Source organism: Falco cherrug, chromosome 1 (genome assembly GCF_023634085.1).
Source record: "Falco cherrug isolate bFalChe1 chromosome 1, bFalChe1.pri, whole genome shotgun sequence".
Taxonomy (NCBI): Eukaryota; Metazoa; Chordata; class Aves; order Falconiformes; family Falconidae; genus Falco; species Falco cherrug.
The window spans coordinates 32,189,805-32,206,657 of record NC_073697.1 but is presented as its reverse complement, the minus strand read 5'-3'; the positions used below and the strand labels follow the sequence as shown (position 1 = coordinate 32,206,657).

Here is a 16,853-nt window from a genome sequence, read left to right as displayed (position 1 = left end):
TGTGCAAATATGCAGTTTTCACTGAATGTTTGAGCCAATGTTATTTGGGGGTCAATCAAAAAGAAATAGTAGCATGTGAATATAAAGGAATCTTAATAGGAGGAGTAATTTATGATGTTTCTCACACTCTACACCATTCCAATATTTTAGTGGCATATTTCAAGTTTGTAATATCTGTGTTCTTTAGTATGCTTGAAATCTTTTGGCTACTGTAGCTTCTTCCAGCAGGTATCTATAGTGAAAAGCAAAAGCAGGAAAAACACATCTTCAGGTAGGTATTTAGGCACTTTCTTGTTCGTAAATAAGCTGTCGTTACTGATGTTCTTGGCTTAACTTGGTGTGGCAGTTATGTGAGTTCTGTCTGGATTAAAATTATGTACTTTTTGGACTAGACCTTTGATTTTCAGAGTTAGTACAAGTACAGTGATGTTACTGGATGAAGTTTTTTCCAAATGTAGGTAGACCACTATAAAGAACTGAATTTGTTTACTTTCTGTAAGTTGTTAAAAAATGAGTCTACTTACTGATACGGTGCAAGCTGTGTTTAAATGGCAGTTGTGGTTCTGTGATTTTCTTTTTATGGGGACTGGAAAAGAGAGAGGACAATAATGAAAGCAACGTGGGAGGATGAAAGTGGGTCAGAAAAGGGAGAGGGAGTTTCTAATTGAACCAGTGACTTCCAGTGAGAGGGCGTGATGAAATGAAGCAGAGCTTTTTCTATTGTATTTATGTCAGTATTATTTGATATAGTGCCAAAAGTGTATATAGTGCTGTGCAGTAGAAGACTTGTTTGAAACACGTAACATGTTCTCTGTGCTGGAGGACTTAAATTCTTTAAGTACAGGCCGGAGCAGTACAGGATCATGCAGTACAAAGATGTGATAGTGCGTGGTTGGTGGCATTCACCCTGGAGCAGGTGGGTCTGTAGTTTGTTTTTTGGTTGGGTTTTTTTTTGGGTTTTTTTTTGGTTTGTTGTTTTTTGTTTTTTGGTTTGGTTTTTTTTTTTTCTTGAAGAGAGGGAATGTTTTGTGTATGGCTCAAAAACTTTCTGGTTTTGTTATTTCAGGGGCTGCTGTGCCCCCTACTTCCAAAAAGCCACAGTGCAGTTGGACCACCCATCATTCATTCTGTACAGAGGAGAAAAGGACTTTAGGAGTAGGAGAAATGCTGGCATTGTTCATGTCCCTTAGACATTCTTGATTGGTGAGGTTTTAATTAATTTTATCTCCTTTTGTAGTATGGATAAGAAAGAGGGTCAGCAGTATTTCAAAGCAGATTGAGGTTGGCTCTTTGTACGTTATGTGTGGCTATGAAAACTTTATTTTTAAAAATGGGTTAGTTTTTAGTTCAATTCTTAATCTTCAGGACAAAGTCTTTATAGCAAAATTTATTACAGTAGACACTGTAATGCGACTCAAGGCCTAAGTGCCACTGCCAGGCAAAGGTGAGAGTGAGTTGATGACTGCATGCGGCTCTGTTAGTGCATTTGTTCATTCTGAATGATGAACCAGCCTGTGGCATGATGGGTGATCTAAAACTGACATTTTGCTGACTTCACCAGCTCTAGCGATAGTGGTTATGAACACAGTCACACCTGGAGGGAGGAGCAGAGGAGATAGGTGTCATTTCATCAGCAGTTTATGTACCTCAAGTGTGTGATATTATGGACGGAATAAGAGCCTCTGAAATGCATCATTTGTCTGTGTATCAGTTACATATCATATTACATAAATCAAAGTATGTTCATAGCAGAAAGAACACTCCTGAGATGCATATATCACTGCAAAGTAATGGATCTGCATAATCTTCAGTGTCTTCTGCACATTGCTTAGAACTGACTAACTTAGAACTGCTGCAGCAGTATTTTTATTGAGAAAGCAGGACAGCAACAACTTCTGTGGTTCTGTTCTGCTAGGTGAAAGGAAATAGTAGAAGACGGTAAAATGTTTAGGGTATAAGTAGTCTAAGGATTTAAAAACTCCTTTCTCTCAGATGCTATGCAGATAAAAACCACAGTAGTTAGGCACACTCACGGTGTAGGCTGGGTCATATTAGGCTGAGTTATATATAAGTTACAACAATCTAAAGATCAGTGGAGAGTAAAGAAAAAATGTGGGGGGCATGGAGGGGGGTAGCTTGAAAAAAGTAAATCTGCTCAGAACTTCATGAAGAGTGAAGGTTTTGCAGAATTGCAGGCTGTGGAGTATAGGGTGGCCGAGAGAAGACTTCATCACCTGTCCTTTCTTTTGACAATATAAGCTTGTTTATTTTAGTTCTTTCCTTTTAGTTTGTTGCCAGTGTGTTGCTTATTTAGTGCTGAATGTTAGTAGTACAACTGTTTCCCTTAATGATCAGGCCTGTAGATATTGAATGCATTTTTGTTTTGGAGAAGATAGAATTTTTCTGAAGGTCTTTGTTTTAGCCATTTGTAAGGTTCATTTATTTAATATCCTCATCCATGGAAAAGATAAATGTGAAATGTTATGTTTGAGCATAAGTAATATTAGTTGTTTGTGTTTACTTCCATCTTAACTGAATTCATATGCCCAATTAGATGTCTTTTACATTAATCTCTTAGAAATTGTGTCCTTTAGGTGGTTGGGTTTTTTAATCATGTGTTAAACTTATAGAACATCACTTTTTTAAGCTGTGCATTTCTACCATTGGCAAGTCATAACAGTGTCTGATTTTCAGCTTCATTTAAAAAATAAAGGATATCAGTGTGAAATAAGTTGCACTTAGAAATCAAATGCATCGGTTTACTCCAACGGAAAACAAATATTAAAAGTGATATTAATCAACAGCTGCAATTAATATATATTTCATAGAGCAATCATAGCAGAAACAGCTGTATGAAATTGTGCTCTGTTTTTATATATCAGCTCATGCCAGATCATAAATGGTCATTTTAAAAATATGTAGGAACTGTCTTTGTGTCTGTGAAACCACTGGATGGGATGAAGTTTCTTAGTGATAGATGATCTTTTCCTTTCAGAGTTGTGTTCTACAGTGTTTGTAAGAGAATATGGTTGTATAGGTGAATGCACAGAAATATATTCTATATTAGCATCTCGTCTTCATAGAAGTCTGTGCACAGGAAAATATACTTGCATTAACAGAAGATTCTTGTGTTTTAAAACACAAAGCAAGTTCTTCTGCCTTGCTTTTACTCTTCATGTAACGTGTTACTCTAAATGTAGAAATCTGCAAAAACAAAGTAAGCCTGATGTGGAGTAGCTGAGTCTTACTAAGTAGGATTGCAGTATATTGCTTAACCTGTATAGAATGTTTTTAACAAGTGGAAGATGAAGGTATAGCTCCTGAGAACTATTCAGTGTGCCCTGTACATGGACACCATTGTATATATGTTGGCTTTGATAATTTTTAGCTTGTTTAAAGTCCATGAGTATGAACTTTCCTCAATACTGCTTAAGTTCCTCGCTAATTTTTCTGTGGTAAGCAAATTGAAGCTGGAAATGGACAGAGGATAGAGAATTAAAAGAAAGAGAGAAAACAGAGTCCCAGTTTGCTGCTTGAATCCATCTCTTTCAGCTTTTCTCAGGTGATGTGTCTGTTAATGGCTGAAAAAAAGGAATACTTTCATATTAATCCTCAAACTTTAAACGTAAAACTAGAAAACCTAGTATTTTACTTCCTTAGATCTTAGGTAACCTTAGTAGGCCAAGTGAACCAAGTGAGGTCATGTACTGATGAGCTTGTAGTATACCACATTTGATAGGTTTGTGGTAACTGGTCACACAGCAACTTGAATTATTTGAAAATAATTTTTGTTTCTTAGAGTAGAACCAATAGGCCTTGTTATGGTGAGGGTCATCTTGTGCCAAGGGCTGAAAGTACATTTGAAAGGCTTTCTAGCTTACCAGATATGTAGAAGTTGTTTTAATGTTGAGGGAGAACAATAGAAGAAAAACTGTAAATGACTTGTCTTATTTTAATATCTTCCTTTAAAGGGCTTTTGTCTCACTGTCCAGCCACAAACTCTTCACATTTTCACAGGTTTCATGGCTATATAAGAGGTCTAGGAGAAAGTTGCATCTGAAAGTTGGCTGTGTTTTTAGAACTGGGATTAAACAAAGCACAGAGGTTTCTTTTGCTGCACTCCTAACTACAGTATATCTATAGTAGTTGAAATGGCAGTATTTCTTCCTTCCCAGTCCTGTCACACTTAATGGCTTTTGGGGTACCAGCTATTTGGTAGATATTAGAAATGTTGGAACTTTGCTTCAACCTCTAACCAAACTTCATTGTCACTTCATATCATTAGAGAGCAGAGATTGGAATTTCTTGTGTTCATTCTTTCTGAGTTGCACAGTGTATTCTGAAACTTCTCTAGAGATTATATAAAAATCTGAAATTCTTTACATTAGACTCCTTCTGTTTCCAGCATTGTTTTCCTCTGACCTCCTCTGAGGAAGTAAAAACTTTCTTTAGTCACTCTATTCTGTATTTAATTTAGTATTCTTAATAATCTCTATCCCCTAGTAAGCCTGTGTGAAGCACACTGTCTCAAAACCCATTTATTTGACAACTTTGATTAAGGAAAGTGGAGCTTGCTACTCGAGTCAGTCTCTGGGTCTAATTCTGCCTTGGATTAGTGATTGCTGTATCTTATTTCTGACAATGTTGAGAGATTTGTGCTTCAGGAGGAGGAGCTGGAACAATTTCACTGAACAGTTATGGGATAACTTCCTTCCAGGGAAGTTTCCATGTGAGCACTTGCCTGGGGATTGTTTACAGAATCCATATTGAGGTATTGCATTCATCTCTTGTAGCTTATTAAAGAGTTCCTGTAATGTGTTCTGCAGCAAATACTGTGATATGTTCTACCATATAGCTGGACTAGTAAAGAATTGGTTTTGCTATTCAGTTATGTTAGGTCCTTGCTAGATCAGTCAAAAGCATCAAGTGTGTAGGTCCAGTTGCAACTGATTTGGCAGTCGGACATTTTGAAGTGAAAGTTTTCCAGTGAACAGGCCCTCTGTGCCTTTTGAAAAGCCAACACTTTTTTCCCATGTAGAAAGCATCCATTTTTCTTCAGTATTCTCATTGTATGGTGTCTGGCTGGCTGGAGTTACTTTTTTTCATAGCAGCTGGTATGGTGCTGTGTTCTTTGTGATCAAAACAGTGCTGATAACGTGGTAATATTTTAGTTCTTGCAGAACAGTGTTTGCACAGCGTCAAGGCCTTCTCTGTTTCTCACTCTGTCCCGTGTCTGTCCCCCGCAGTGACTGGGGGGTGCACAAGACATTAGAAGGGGACACAACCAGACAGATGACCCAAACTAACCAAAGAGATATTCCATGCCTTATAATGTGTTCAGAAATAAAATGGAGAGGAGAGGGGTTTAGAGAAAAGTTACCCAGCTTTTGCTTGGGAACTGGCTTGGCATCGGTCTGCCCATGTGAGGTGATAAGCGATTAGCTTGTTTCTTTCTTTCACTTCTTCATTTGTTAAACAATGTTTAGCTCAACCTACAAGTTTTCTTCTTTTTACTGATGCTTTTCTCTTCACCCGTCTGATGGGGGGAGGGGAGTAAGCAGCTGTGTGGTGCTTAGTTGCCTACCAGGCTTAGCCCCCAACAACCATGATGATCTCTTCATGCTTGTGTAAGACAAAAAGAAAAGGCAGAGATCTTGACGCAGATCTCAACACATGGATATTTGCTGTAGTACGGTTTTGGATTCTTCAGGGTAAGGCAGGTATTTTGCTTTTCAAAGTTGAAAATTTTAAAACATGATGAAAATTTCTATCACAAAAAAAGCCAACAGAGGAAGCAGTAATTGTAGTATTTTTACTGGTCTTTGTATATTTTGGGGTTGAAACTGAATGTTTTGCCTTGGCACAGGCTTTTCTGTTGCCTCATCTCCCATAATATTCTCAGGCCCATTCTTCTTGTCTAGCACGTCTTAGTTTGCCACTCATGTCTTCCCATTCCCAGTCCTCACTCTTCCTGCTATTTCTCCCATGTTGGCCTCTCCGACATGCTTGCTTTCTTCTCAGTTGTTATTTCTGCTATATTCAAATCTGACAAACTCCCTTTTGCTTTTTGCCTCTCTGGAGAGTGTTATTTACAGAAAGATCCATGCTATTCCTACTAGATGCCAAAATTTGTGTCAGTCTATAGTCCAAGAGAAGATAGAATTCTTAAGGCAAATTGCTAAAGTTTGTCTCTGATGTCGTGGAAATACTTCTTTAAGGCTTCTGTGCTCAGTAAATAAAGGTGAACAGATTTTCTCGGGGACTATAAAAAGGATGTTCTTGGCTGAAGGCCAATACTGGAAAAATTGGAATTTCATATTCCAGGCAGGAGGATGCTAGAGCAGTTTAGTGACCACAGATTTTCAGTTAAAGTTGAGGATGGGACAGAATGTAATTTTTATTTTTTTTTAAATAATTTGTTCTTGCAAATGGCAAAACTGTCTTGGTTAATTTTGTCTTACTTATTTTTCCTTCCAAAGCTGACTTGACACATACAAAAAAAAAATCCCCAACCAAACCCAAAATCAACCAAAAAACCAGCCAAAATAGTTAAGTTTATCTCCAGAAAGTAAGACTGTATAGCAGAAAATAAGTTTGGTGCTTTTAGTAGAGGCATATAACTATTGAGATTTTCTTTGTGCTCCTTTGTAGATGCTGGAAACCAGTGGAAATTCATACTCCTGCAGCCATAGAAAACTATAGCATAGTATGTATTGTATCTAAGCTAGGCATTCCAAATAGGATTTAGAATTCTGATATTTTCTGAAAATATTTGAAACTTACCCTATACGTTCTGTCATTTTTTTTACCTAACTTGAGAATACTAAGATTTGAGAAAAACTAGTTAGTGTACTTGTAAGATTAATGTTAGTGCAGTTGTTAATTTCCGTGGTTACTTGAAGGGCAGTAAAGGTTAAAAAAAAAAAGAGAGGGAAAGTTCATTTCCCATTCTGTGAATGGGGAAAAGAAGTTTGAATAAAACTTTGAATAGCAAACTGGGGCTTGCTACATGAAAAGGATGGACTTGAAAAGAATGATTGGGGGCATGATACAGGAGAAAAGTTATGCCTAGAGTGCAAAATTTGGAAATGAAATTAATATATGCAAAGCATCAGAAGACAAAATACATGACATAATGGAATATAAATTATTGGAGAAAGTACAGGACTAGGAACAAGTGATTACAGTGTGACTAATGCTCACACTCATGTTTGCAGTGCAGTGTGTTAGGGAAATATCAATACAATAGCTTGCACTGAGTTAGTTTTGTGAATTGAAATGTCAACTGGACTCTTGACTGTATATCCAGAATTTCAGTACAGTACACCTGAAACAGACCTTAGTCTTGGATAATAAAATTTAAAAAAAAAAATCAGGAAAGGAACTTCTTGAGCATTCAGATATATGTAACTTGAAATATTAATTATAAGCTATATATTATATCTATTTACCTTGTTCAGTACTACTACAGGAGTAGAACTATGATACCTTTTTAGTTTCCTCTAGTGTATTTTTTTGTTATCCATCAACCTTTCAAGATCTAAACAAAGAGGGAGAAAAGAAATACTGAATACAAAAAGAAATTCCAGAACAGTGAAATCCAGAGAAAACCTACGTAAGAAAAATGGTGCAGTCTCTGTCATCTCTAACAGGTAACCTTGAAATGTCTGAGCTGGCTCATTTTTCCACATGCCAGTCAAATATGAAAGTTTGAAATTATAGCAATCATAGATATAAAATGTCATTTAGTACAAAACCATAGATAATGTTTCTTGCACTTTCAAATCAGCTGTCCTGACATCAGAATAATTAAAAAGCCTCTTAATCTTTTCTTCTATGTGGTAGTTACTAGATGGTTTTTGTACTTAAAGTTGCGTTGTCAGTGCAGATAACCACGTGAAGTTGCAGACATATGGAAGGAGTAAACCAGATGAACCATTAAATGAAATACATGTGATACTTTTTTTTAAAATTTCTTTTCATGTCGTCTTTGTGTATCTGGAGTTTGCAATGTGACCAAAAAAATCTGGCATCCTGGATGCAGTTGCTGTAGTGGAGTATATCTGGTTCATAGGAATATACATACTGTACCATGCCTTCTAGTCATCAGTAATGGATGGTTAAGGAAAGGATATAAAAGGCTCAGTAAATGTAAACTGGTTTTGGTTTTTTTTTCTTCCAGTAATGTCTTTGCTGCTGGTGGAACATGGTTTAGGTTTTCTTCAGCATAATATTGGAAAATGTACACCTATGCTTAACAGAAGCTAAGAGAGTTTTGTACCAGATTTTTGTTTAATCTTTTGAGTCAATTTGTGTTTTTAGCCTTCACAATTTCCTCTAGCAATATGCTTCACAACTAGTTATAGCAGTGTTTGTAGAGCAAGGAATTTTTTTTTTTATTCTGAAATGAAATTTTCAGATATTTGATCTATTTCCCAATTCTTGTGTTTGTGTGAGAGAGGATAACTATCTCCTTTTCACATGTTGCATATCTTATTACTCCCGTAAGTCTTTGCATCTGTTTGTCACTTTTCTGTCATGCTGTCACTCACTGAAGGCTAAAGAATTTTAGCCAACTGCTTCTGAAAACTATTGATCATCCATATTGATTTTTATGATATCTTTTATTACTCTGAGAACTTTTTTCCTGCTACGTTTTCAGTGAACTTCAGGCAGTTTTCAGAACTGTGGGTGTGTGGCAGAATAATGCTATTACATGATAATGTTTCTGTTTCCTATTCCATTCTCAGTCATTCTGGAATGCTAACTTCTTTGACTATTGCTATTGAGCTGGGGAGGTATTTTACTGCATGTGTAAGAATGCAATGTCAATCAACCTCATTCATGTACATATTGGTCACTTATTTAAATAATTTGTTTTATTCCTGTACAAGTCTCATTAATTTTTCCTAAATATAGTTATCCCTGTGAAAAAGTCTACAAATGTAAGTGGATTGTAAGTCAAGTCTTAAGAGTTCTTAGTTTTGAAGAACCTTTATGGGATCTTTGAAAAGATCTTGAGGTGGTGCTGTTCATTGACACCAAGGCTAGAGTAGATAACCATCACCTTAATTGGGGTGACGTTACTGAGGAAAAAGTAGCTGAATTTAATTTATAGACAGTAAAAAATAGGACTTAAAGTAATTACATATTAATATGTAATTTCTTCCTATTCTACCTCTCCCTTTAATGTATACTGAAAAAATACTAAGTTCTACCAAGGTTAGTTTGCATCATCTCCTTGGATGATGCCATGTTGCCAAGGGTAGGTAGCATTTATATGCGTTGACAAGTTGATTACAGTGACATCATTATTTTGGATGGAGGAGGCTAGGGAAGGCTGGCATGTGACTTAACAAAGGTACTTCACTGAACATCAGATAATTAGAGTTTAACCTGTGCACCTGGTGCATCTCCATCATACTTTTCGCAGTGCTTTAGCTCTGCCTCTGAAGAAGGAATTTTGTACTTTTTCAGGTGCTGTGGATTCAGGATTTGACTAAAGGAAAAGGTGGGGGGACATGGTTTACTGGTGGCCTTGGCAGTTCTACATCTGTTGGACTTTATGATCTTAAAGGTCTTCCCCAGCCTAAATGATTCTTAAAGTGACTGCAGTTGTTTTGTGTAGATGCCTTGTTAAAAAGGTTCTCTTTAGACAGCAATAAGTGTACATGCAAGGGGAATGCACCTGCTGCGTGCAAGAGCTCCCCATGGATAGATGTTGCCTTAGGAGAGTGTAAGATTTTTGTCTGGGAAGTTTTCTTTGTATCGGTGCTGTTTCTGATTTACTAGTGTCTTCCTCATCTTGGATTGGATCAGTTGGCCACAGTCTAAGCGTGGTGTGCATAATGCCTGCTTTGCTCCAGAATGGGCACCTCTTTATTTTTTTTTGTGGTGGATTAAAATGTGCAGAGGGATTTAAACAAAGACTGTATTTCTACCCAAAATCAGGCAGCTGATCTATAGGGGTGTTTTTTAACTGTAGAGTATTGTTTAAAGGTAATCTGTTGTCTAGTCGGTGAGTCACAGACAGGTGAATCCTCTGCCAGATATAATGATCCTAGGTCTTCAGGAGAGAACAGTAACTATATAGATAGTACCGAGGAGGTAGAATACACACACCTACCCACACCGTTAATCCAAGGAAAAAATCAGAGGCACAGGGCGTGCTCAGGAGATGAACCTAGGCACATCCCGAAAAGTGCTAGAAGCATATATATAACTTTGCTGCCGCCAGGCTGCAAAGCTGTTTGGATTTTCTGGTTACCTCTTTGCATTCACAAATATGACAGTGTAGTGATACATGCCATAGGGAAAAGTATAAATGAAGTACATGTCCAGTATACCTTGAAATTTAAAGTATATATAACAAATCTTGTAGGAAGAATTTGTTTCATTTAAAGTTAAAGCCAAACAAGTGAACAGTGTATTACCAACAGCAAAATAAAATGTGAAAGGAACTTCTGTCTGGTTGAAAAAATAAATTTTGATTTCGTTGTTTAAACAAGGAAAAAAAAAATTTGGCTTCATCTTATTTATCCAGTTCCTCAACATAGAGTGGACTGCCAGTACTTTAGAGGACTAATTTCTCAAGTCTTGAAAAATAACTTCAAAATTTGCTGAGTCTTCTTGTCACTGTCTTTTCAGGAGAGTGCTATTCTGCCCAACTGTATAAACGGCAATAGCTATGTATTTTTACTTTGTATATTTCTAGAATTACTCAGATGAAATTGGAATGTATCAAATTATTCCACCACCATTTGCTGTAGAGTTCAGGACAGATCCACGGCATGAACAGGGGAATTTCTTGTCACATCATTTAATGATCAAGTTCTTGTCCTGGGGAGCCTCCAACAGTGTTGTGTGGCAATATTAGGAGAGGGCTTTTTCACTTTACAGGAAGCATGAAGGGAAAGAGATGCCTACTTATTATCAAAGAGTTTGGCAAGTCATAGAGGTATTTATGAACACTGACAGCAGAACTATAGTTTCTTATGCCTCAGTTAATTTTTAGAAAGAAAGGTGGGGTTTGGTAAGTTCCCCCCCTCACACCCCCTTTCCCTATTTGTCCTTATTTAGCTTGTGGTTATACTTCCTTACTAGGTTGAGCAGATATACATTGCTGGGTACAGCCCTCCTTGTTTTCAGTTCTTTTACCTGACCGTTTTGGTTTAATCTGAGGATGTTTTTGTTCATGAAAAAGTTTCTGCCCAGTGTCAATTTAGTGCCTTATGTAAGTAAAGACTTTTGTGGAAAGTCTTAAACTAGTGTAAAGGTTCTCTGTCAAGAACAGTGTTAAAGCACTGAAAGAAATACAGCTGTCTCAAACGCTTTGTGGCTAGAAAAGTTAAGTGTATTAACAGGATGTTTCAGGATCATGCTTGGCTATACTCCACAAGAAAGATTCTTGTTGTAGTTCTGTACCAGCACGTATGAAATATTTTGTAATCCTTTTTGTAAGAAGTCCTTAAGGAAAAACAGTTTTCTGAGAAGTTGTGATGGGAGGAATTAGCTGTGATTTGTCAACTTGGAGATAAGCCTGTTCATTTCTGTATGTTGATAATACTGCTTTTTGTTGGCACATCTGGTCAATACTGTGGCATAGATTTCCTGGTTATTTACATACTTGTCATATCTCAACTTTTCAAAACAGAGAAAGTATATGTGATTTTAGCAAAGAAAGTTACTTAGTATTCCAAATAAAAAAAGGCTCTGCTATTGTGGGAAAAGATGTTGCAAGGATATGGTTGATATTTCAATAGTAATCTACTGAGGAAATTTTAAGGAAAAGGCACCAAATTCTAGTGCATTTTCAAAAATTATAAAATTGGGATAGTAATTCACTGTAAAATTGTGACTAAACACTTTTGGTTTAAATTAGCAACTTCTTCTTTTTTTCAGGAAATTTGGAGAGCGACCTCAACCGAAACGGCTCACCAGGTAAACATTAAAGAAATGCTGGTCTTAACAATTTTTTAAAGTTACCATTTTCATTGTCAGGAGGATTTCTAAGTTAAAAAATTGAGTCTTGCTAACCCTAGAATTTTAAATATCAAAGCTTTTCAATTAATATATGCAGTCAGCAGCCAGTAGTAAGATTATGAACAGCAAGTGGCTTGTTTTTAATATGATACCCAAATCCCCTTTTAGAAGTGGTATTGACTGCATATATCAGTTATTGTCGATTATTCAGCAGGATGTGAATCTACATCTAATTTAAAACTAAAATCTATTTTTAAATTATCAGGAATGAGCTGGGGTTTTTTCCTTGAGTAAGTGTCTTGTGCGGTCATGTAAAATAACTTTTTACTGCCAAAATTCAACTATTACATTACTACGGTCATGCAGCAGGTAAGAGCAAAATGAACACAGTGCTGTCAAGGAGTGATCTTAACCAATTTTTGCTGAAATGTAAACAGTCAGAGATAGCATCAAATAGTAGGATCAAGTCAATCCATTCTGAAAAGTGTTTAGACTGACTGGAGTACTGTGCCTAATCTGCTCCTGGTCTGTCGGGGAAGCATTTATACCAGAAACTTGAAGTAGTCACCATTTTTTCAAACCACTGCAACATAGTCTATGCAAATAATTATTATTCTGTGCCACAAATTGTGTCGATTACTAAGCCTAAAATCTACTGTTTTCTTGAAGTGCAGAAGATGTGCTTTTTTATTTAGTTTTGTGTGGTAATAGTGCTGTAGACATGGAAACCCATTGTCACTATGGCCTACTTCTGTTTTGGATGAAATTATGTTGCCTCATGTGAAGCACAGGATGGGGGAGAGTATTTACATTTTGTGCTGGGGATTCTCATTACATTTCTGGGTAAGCTTTAGGTTAGCTTGTGTTAAACTTCATTTCAATGCAAAATTGATTTATACTGACTGATGAGTAATTAACAATCATTGCTGTTTCCTGTTGGCCTACCTGTTTTCAGGGATATTTAACGATATTTTTTAAGAAATGCAGTGTTTTCCATCTTAAACAGTAACACCTTTTAGCATTACCCTGAAATTACTAATAAAATTTATATTCTATGATTTAAAAAACCCAACAAAAAATGACTAATCAGTGTAAGGTGTGTTAACTAAATTTTCAATTAACTATAGTGACTCTGAATTTCATGTGCAGGATTTTAGCTACTAGATGTGCTAGGTGAGTACAGGGTAGGCATCTGTGAACTGGTAGCCATCCTTCAGAGCAATAGCTTGTAAACCTTTATGCTGATAGAGGCTGGAAACAAACAACCTAACTTTTTTCTTCTAAAGAGAAAAATGCTGAAATGGAAGAGAAGACACAAATTTTTAAGAGCGATTTGTTTATGTAATGCTAAAAAATGTGCCTGTAAACTATTAAAGGCATTTAGTTCAATTGTTGGAAAATTATTCTGCTTTTTTGTGGAAAGGCAGTCCTGTTTGTCTAATAATGCGCTCATCATTGTGCAGGCTCTGGTGGAACAGCACTACTTTGTTCATACTGTGCTGGTTGTTTTTAGATGTAACCTATAATAGTATTACCTTTATTGAGAGTTTTAAGATTAGTAATGAAAAATGTTGTGCAAGAATTGCAATAGTGAGTTGGGTTTTTTATTGGTTGGAGGGGAACATTCCTAGTTCTTGTAGGAGCTTGGATTGTACACTGTAGCAACAGACCAGTAGAAAAGGCAGAATTTCTTCCTCATACAATGCTAAATAAACATTAGATAGCACCTAGTGGTTTTGTGCATGGGTTGCTGGTTTTGAGTGATGTTTGAATGGTAGTAAAGACAAAAGTTTTTAGTATGAAAGTACTCTTTAATAATTAAGAGTCTTTCAGATTGTCAGATAGAAAGTTTTTAAACCACTTAAATGCAGCTAATACTATAATTAAATGTATTAAATCAATTTCACAGTGAATTGTATTTTGTGGCTTAAAATATATTCTTAAACAATGGTTGCAAATAAAGTAAGTCTGTACACTTTGAGACAATTCTTCCACCTGTGCTTTCATGGATAAACGTCAGGTTTACCGATGTTAGCTGTAATTAAGATCAAGGGCGGGAAATCCCTCTTCTGTAGGGTTGCATCTCTTCATGTAACTTCCTGTTAAATTCATAATTTGTTTCTCTGGTTGATGACTTTGAAGATGAGTGCATGGGTGGGCATTCAACCTGCAAAAGCTCCTTCAGGGACTTAAAAGTGTTCCTGTCAGCACTCCGACACAGCTAAACCCTAGGGTGTTGAATTTGGCATGCTCCTTAATGAACAGTTAGATTATTATACAGAAGAATGATAGGGTGTATTGCTATCTTCTCTCAAGGAATTGCTGTTGTTGTGTTTGAAGTAATTATAGCTTTTATGTGACATCTGTCATTACAGTGATGATGAATGATAGAAAATCTAATTTATCTTTTTTTACCTGACTGTATGCAGGAAGTAGAAGCTTTCTGTAGAAAACTAGACAAAACAATAAGCTGAAAAATTTAACTTTTTCTTAGTACCTTCACAATTAAAAGAAATTTATATAAACTTTTCACTTAGTTAATAGCTTAAACAAACGAACTTTCAGAACAATTTGTTGTTACCATGAGACTAAATTGGTTACGGAGACAATATTGATTTAATCAAGTGTGTTCTAATCAAATGTTTGTGATGTGGTACTTCATAAAATTGGGCTTTTAACATGGTGCAGTGATTGTTTTTGACATGATTCTATATTACCAAGTGTCTTTTTTTCTGGAAAACGTAGTAATTGTAAATGACCACAGACCCCTACTGCTAGCTTCATGCAAGATGGGTGCTTCTTTTTGTTGTGTAATTGTCCTAAAAAAACCTTACTCATCTTGACCCTATTAATTGTTACCTTTTTTAAATTTCAGATGTTTGGGGGTTTTGTCCTAACGCTGTCTTGGAATTACTGTAATTATAAACAAAACCAAAACAACTTCCAAAGCTTATTTTGTCTTCTAATTTTTAGGGAAGCAATGCGAAATTACCTAAAGGAGCGAGGTGATCAAACAGTGCTAATACTCCATGCGAAAGTTGCGCAGAAATCATATGGAAATGAAAAAAGGTAAGTTTATGTTCTTTCCTGACTTCCCTCTACAGCTCTCAGCTAGGGGAACTATAGTGTGTAGTCTGGTGTATAGTACACTGCAGAATTCTTCAGATTGTAATGTAGTCTGAAGAAACGTAAACCAAAACGTGTTTTGTACATAATTTAGTTATGTAACAAATGCTGCAAACCTGTGCCATTCAATGTAGTGATGCCTGTTTCTACCAACAGGCTCTCCATCGATAGATGAAGTTTTTCTTCCATTGAACTGTAATCGTTCTAATTTTAAACCTTCCATTTTAAGTCTGGAGTAAACAAGGTGATGAATGGTGACTATTTGTAGAGGAGTTTTTTCCTAAGTAATGTCAAATTAATATGAAAGGGAAATCGCTAGCCTCAGTAAGATGGTTTTCTGAATCGGATCTGTAATAGCTTTAAAAAGAATGACAGGTCAATCATAACCATATTTTTGATAAACATTCTCTTGTAAAAATCAATGCAGTACAAGTTAAAATAATAGGTAGTTTTCTAAGGGACATGATATACAGGGAAACATGAGGATGAATGCTTTTTAGGCAAAGGTGAATTTCTTGCAGTCTTCTCTATGTGGTGTTTTTATTGCATGACTAGTAGAAGCAAATAGGGTGGCCCTTCATATGCAGATTTCTAGTCCTTTCGTGATGAAGTAGAATTTTCTTTAAGTATAAATGGTACTTTTCTACCTTAAATTTCACTAAAATAAATAGCGCAGTATTTTATTAGTTTTCAGATACTTTCTTAATATTTTTTCACCACAAAAGACCGCATATTTGGGTCGTTAATTAAAGGTGTTGAAGTTTTAATTTTTCTTTTGCCACTGTTGTGTAAGTCTGTTACATCATTGTTTTTCACAGTTTTCTGAGATTTGAGATTTTAACATATTTACATATGAAAGTGTTAGAAAACAGAAATGTTAGAAATAGACCTACAGAGTTCTCTGTTCATTGCTGATCTAAATCACATTTACTGGTGTCTGCAAATCACAGAGATGCAGACTATATTTTCAACTGTTCTTCAGTATTCTTGTGCCTGAGTACTTGTCTTTCAATATGTGTTGTTTTTTCTGTTAGCCAGTGTCTCGAGTCCTTGCATTTGGGCCGTGTCCAGGTTCTGCAGCTCCATGGAATTGTTTACTCAAAGTACTTTTTAGATCTTTCTAAAATTCTTGATGAGAATCAAATGGGAAGTCAGCGAATGGGAAAGGGCACAGAAGCAGACAAGTATGCTGTGTGTTTGCTATAGAACTACACAGGCTTCTTGGTCACTGCCACACTGAAACGCAGAAGGGTTGCAATGCAAGGCCTTACTACCAGTGAATGGTAACTTTAACCCTCTGCAACAAACTCAACAGCCAAAAAGATGTAGCATAGCAATATAGGCATCTCTGATTGCTATCTTTTCAGATTGTATTGTCATTCAAGAATTGCATAGTGAACTCATCACTGCAGATGACTTAAGTGTATTATTCCCGAAAAATGAGGGGTGTGCCTATAGATAAGAAAGTGACTTTCTAAAAGCGTATCTGTAACTTCAGGCAGTGTTCTGAGGCCAGAGCAGTTCATGAAGGCAGGGACATTTTACAAGGTTGTCCTGTGTTATCAGTGTTTTGGAGAACAAATTGCGTCAAAAGAAGGGAGAAATGAAAGAGATAAAGTATGTAATTTTGATTATTAAATGTTCCATTAGTGTTTGAAAAACTTACGTAAGTGTTCTGAAGAATACAGGGCAAAGTTTCGAATTGTTATTTGCTATCAGTTTCTGAAAGCTCATATGTGCATTTC

General features: G+C 36.2%; 1 protein-coding gene across 6 annotated transcripts in view; it reads left to right on the top strand.

Moving 5' to 3' along the window:
• Positions 1–16,853, top strand: part of RBPJ (recombination signal binding protein for immunoglobulin kappa J region) — a 152,000-nt gene that overhangs the window by 113,292 nt on the left and 21,855 nt on the right. For all 6 annotated transcript variants that reach the window (XM_027799831.2, XM_055720964.1, XM_027799829.2 and 3 more), the window contains exons 2-3: positions 11,902–11,940; positions 14,956–15,051. In XM_027799831.2, coding sequence (XP_027655632.1) covers positions 14,963–15,051 — 89 coding nt within the window. In that variant the 5' untranslated portion in view covers positions 11,902–11,940; positions 14,956–14,962. The remainder of the gene's footprint in view (positions 1–11,901; positions 11,941–14,955; positions 15,052–16,853) is intronic.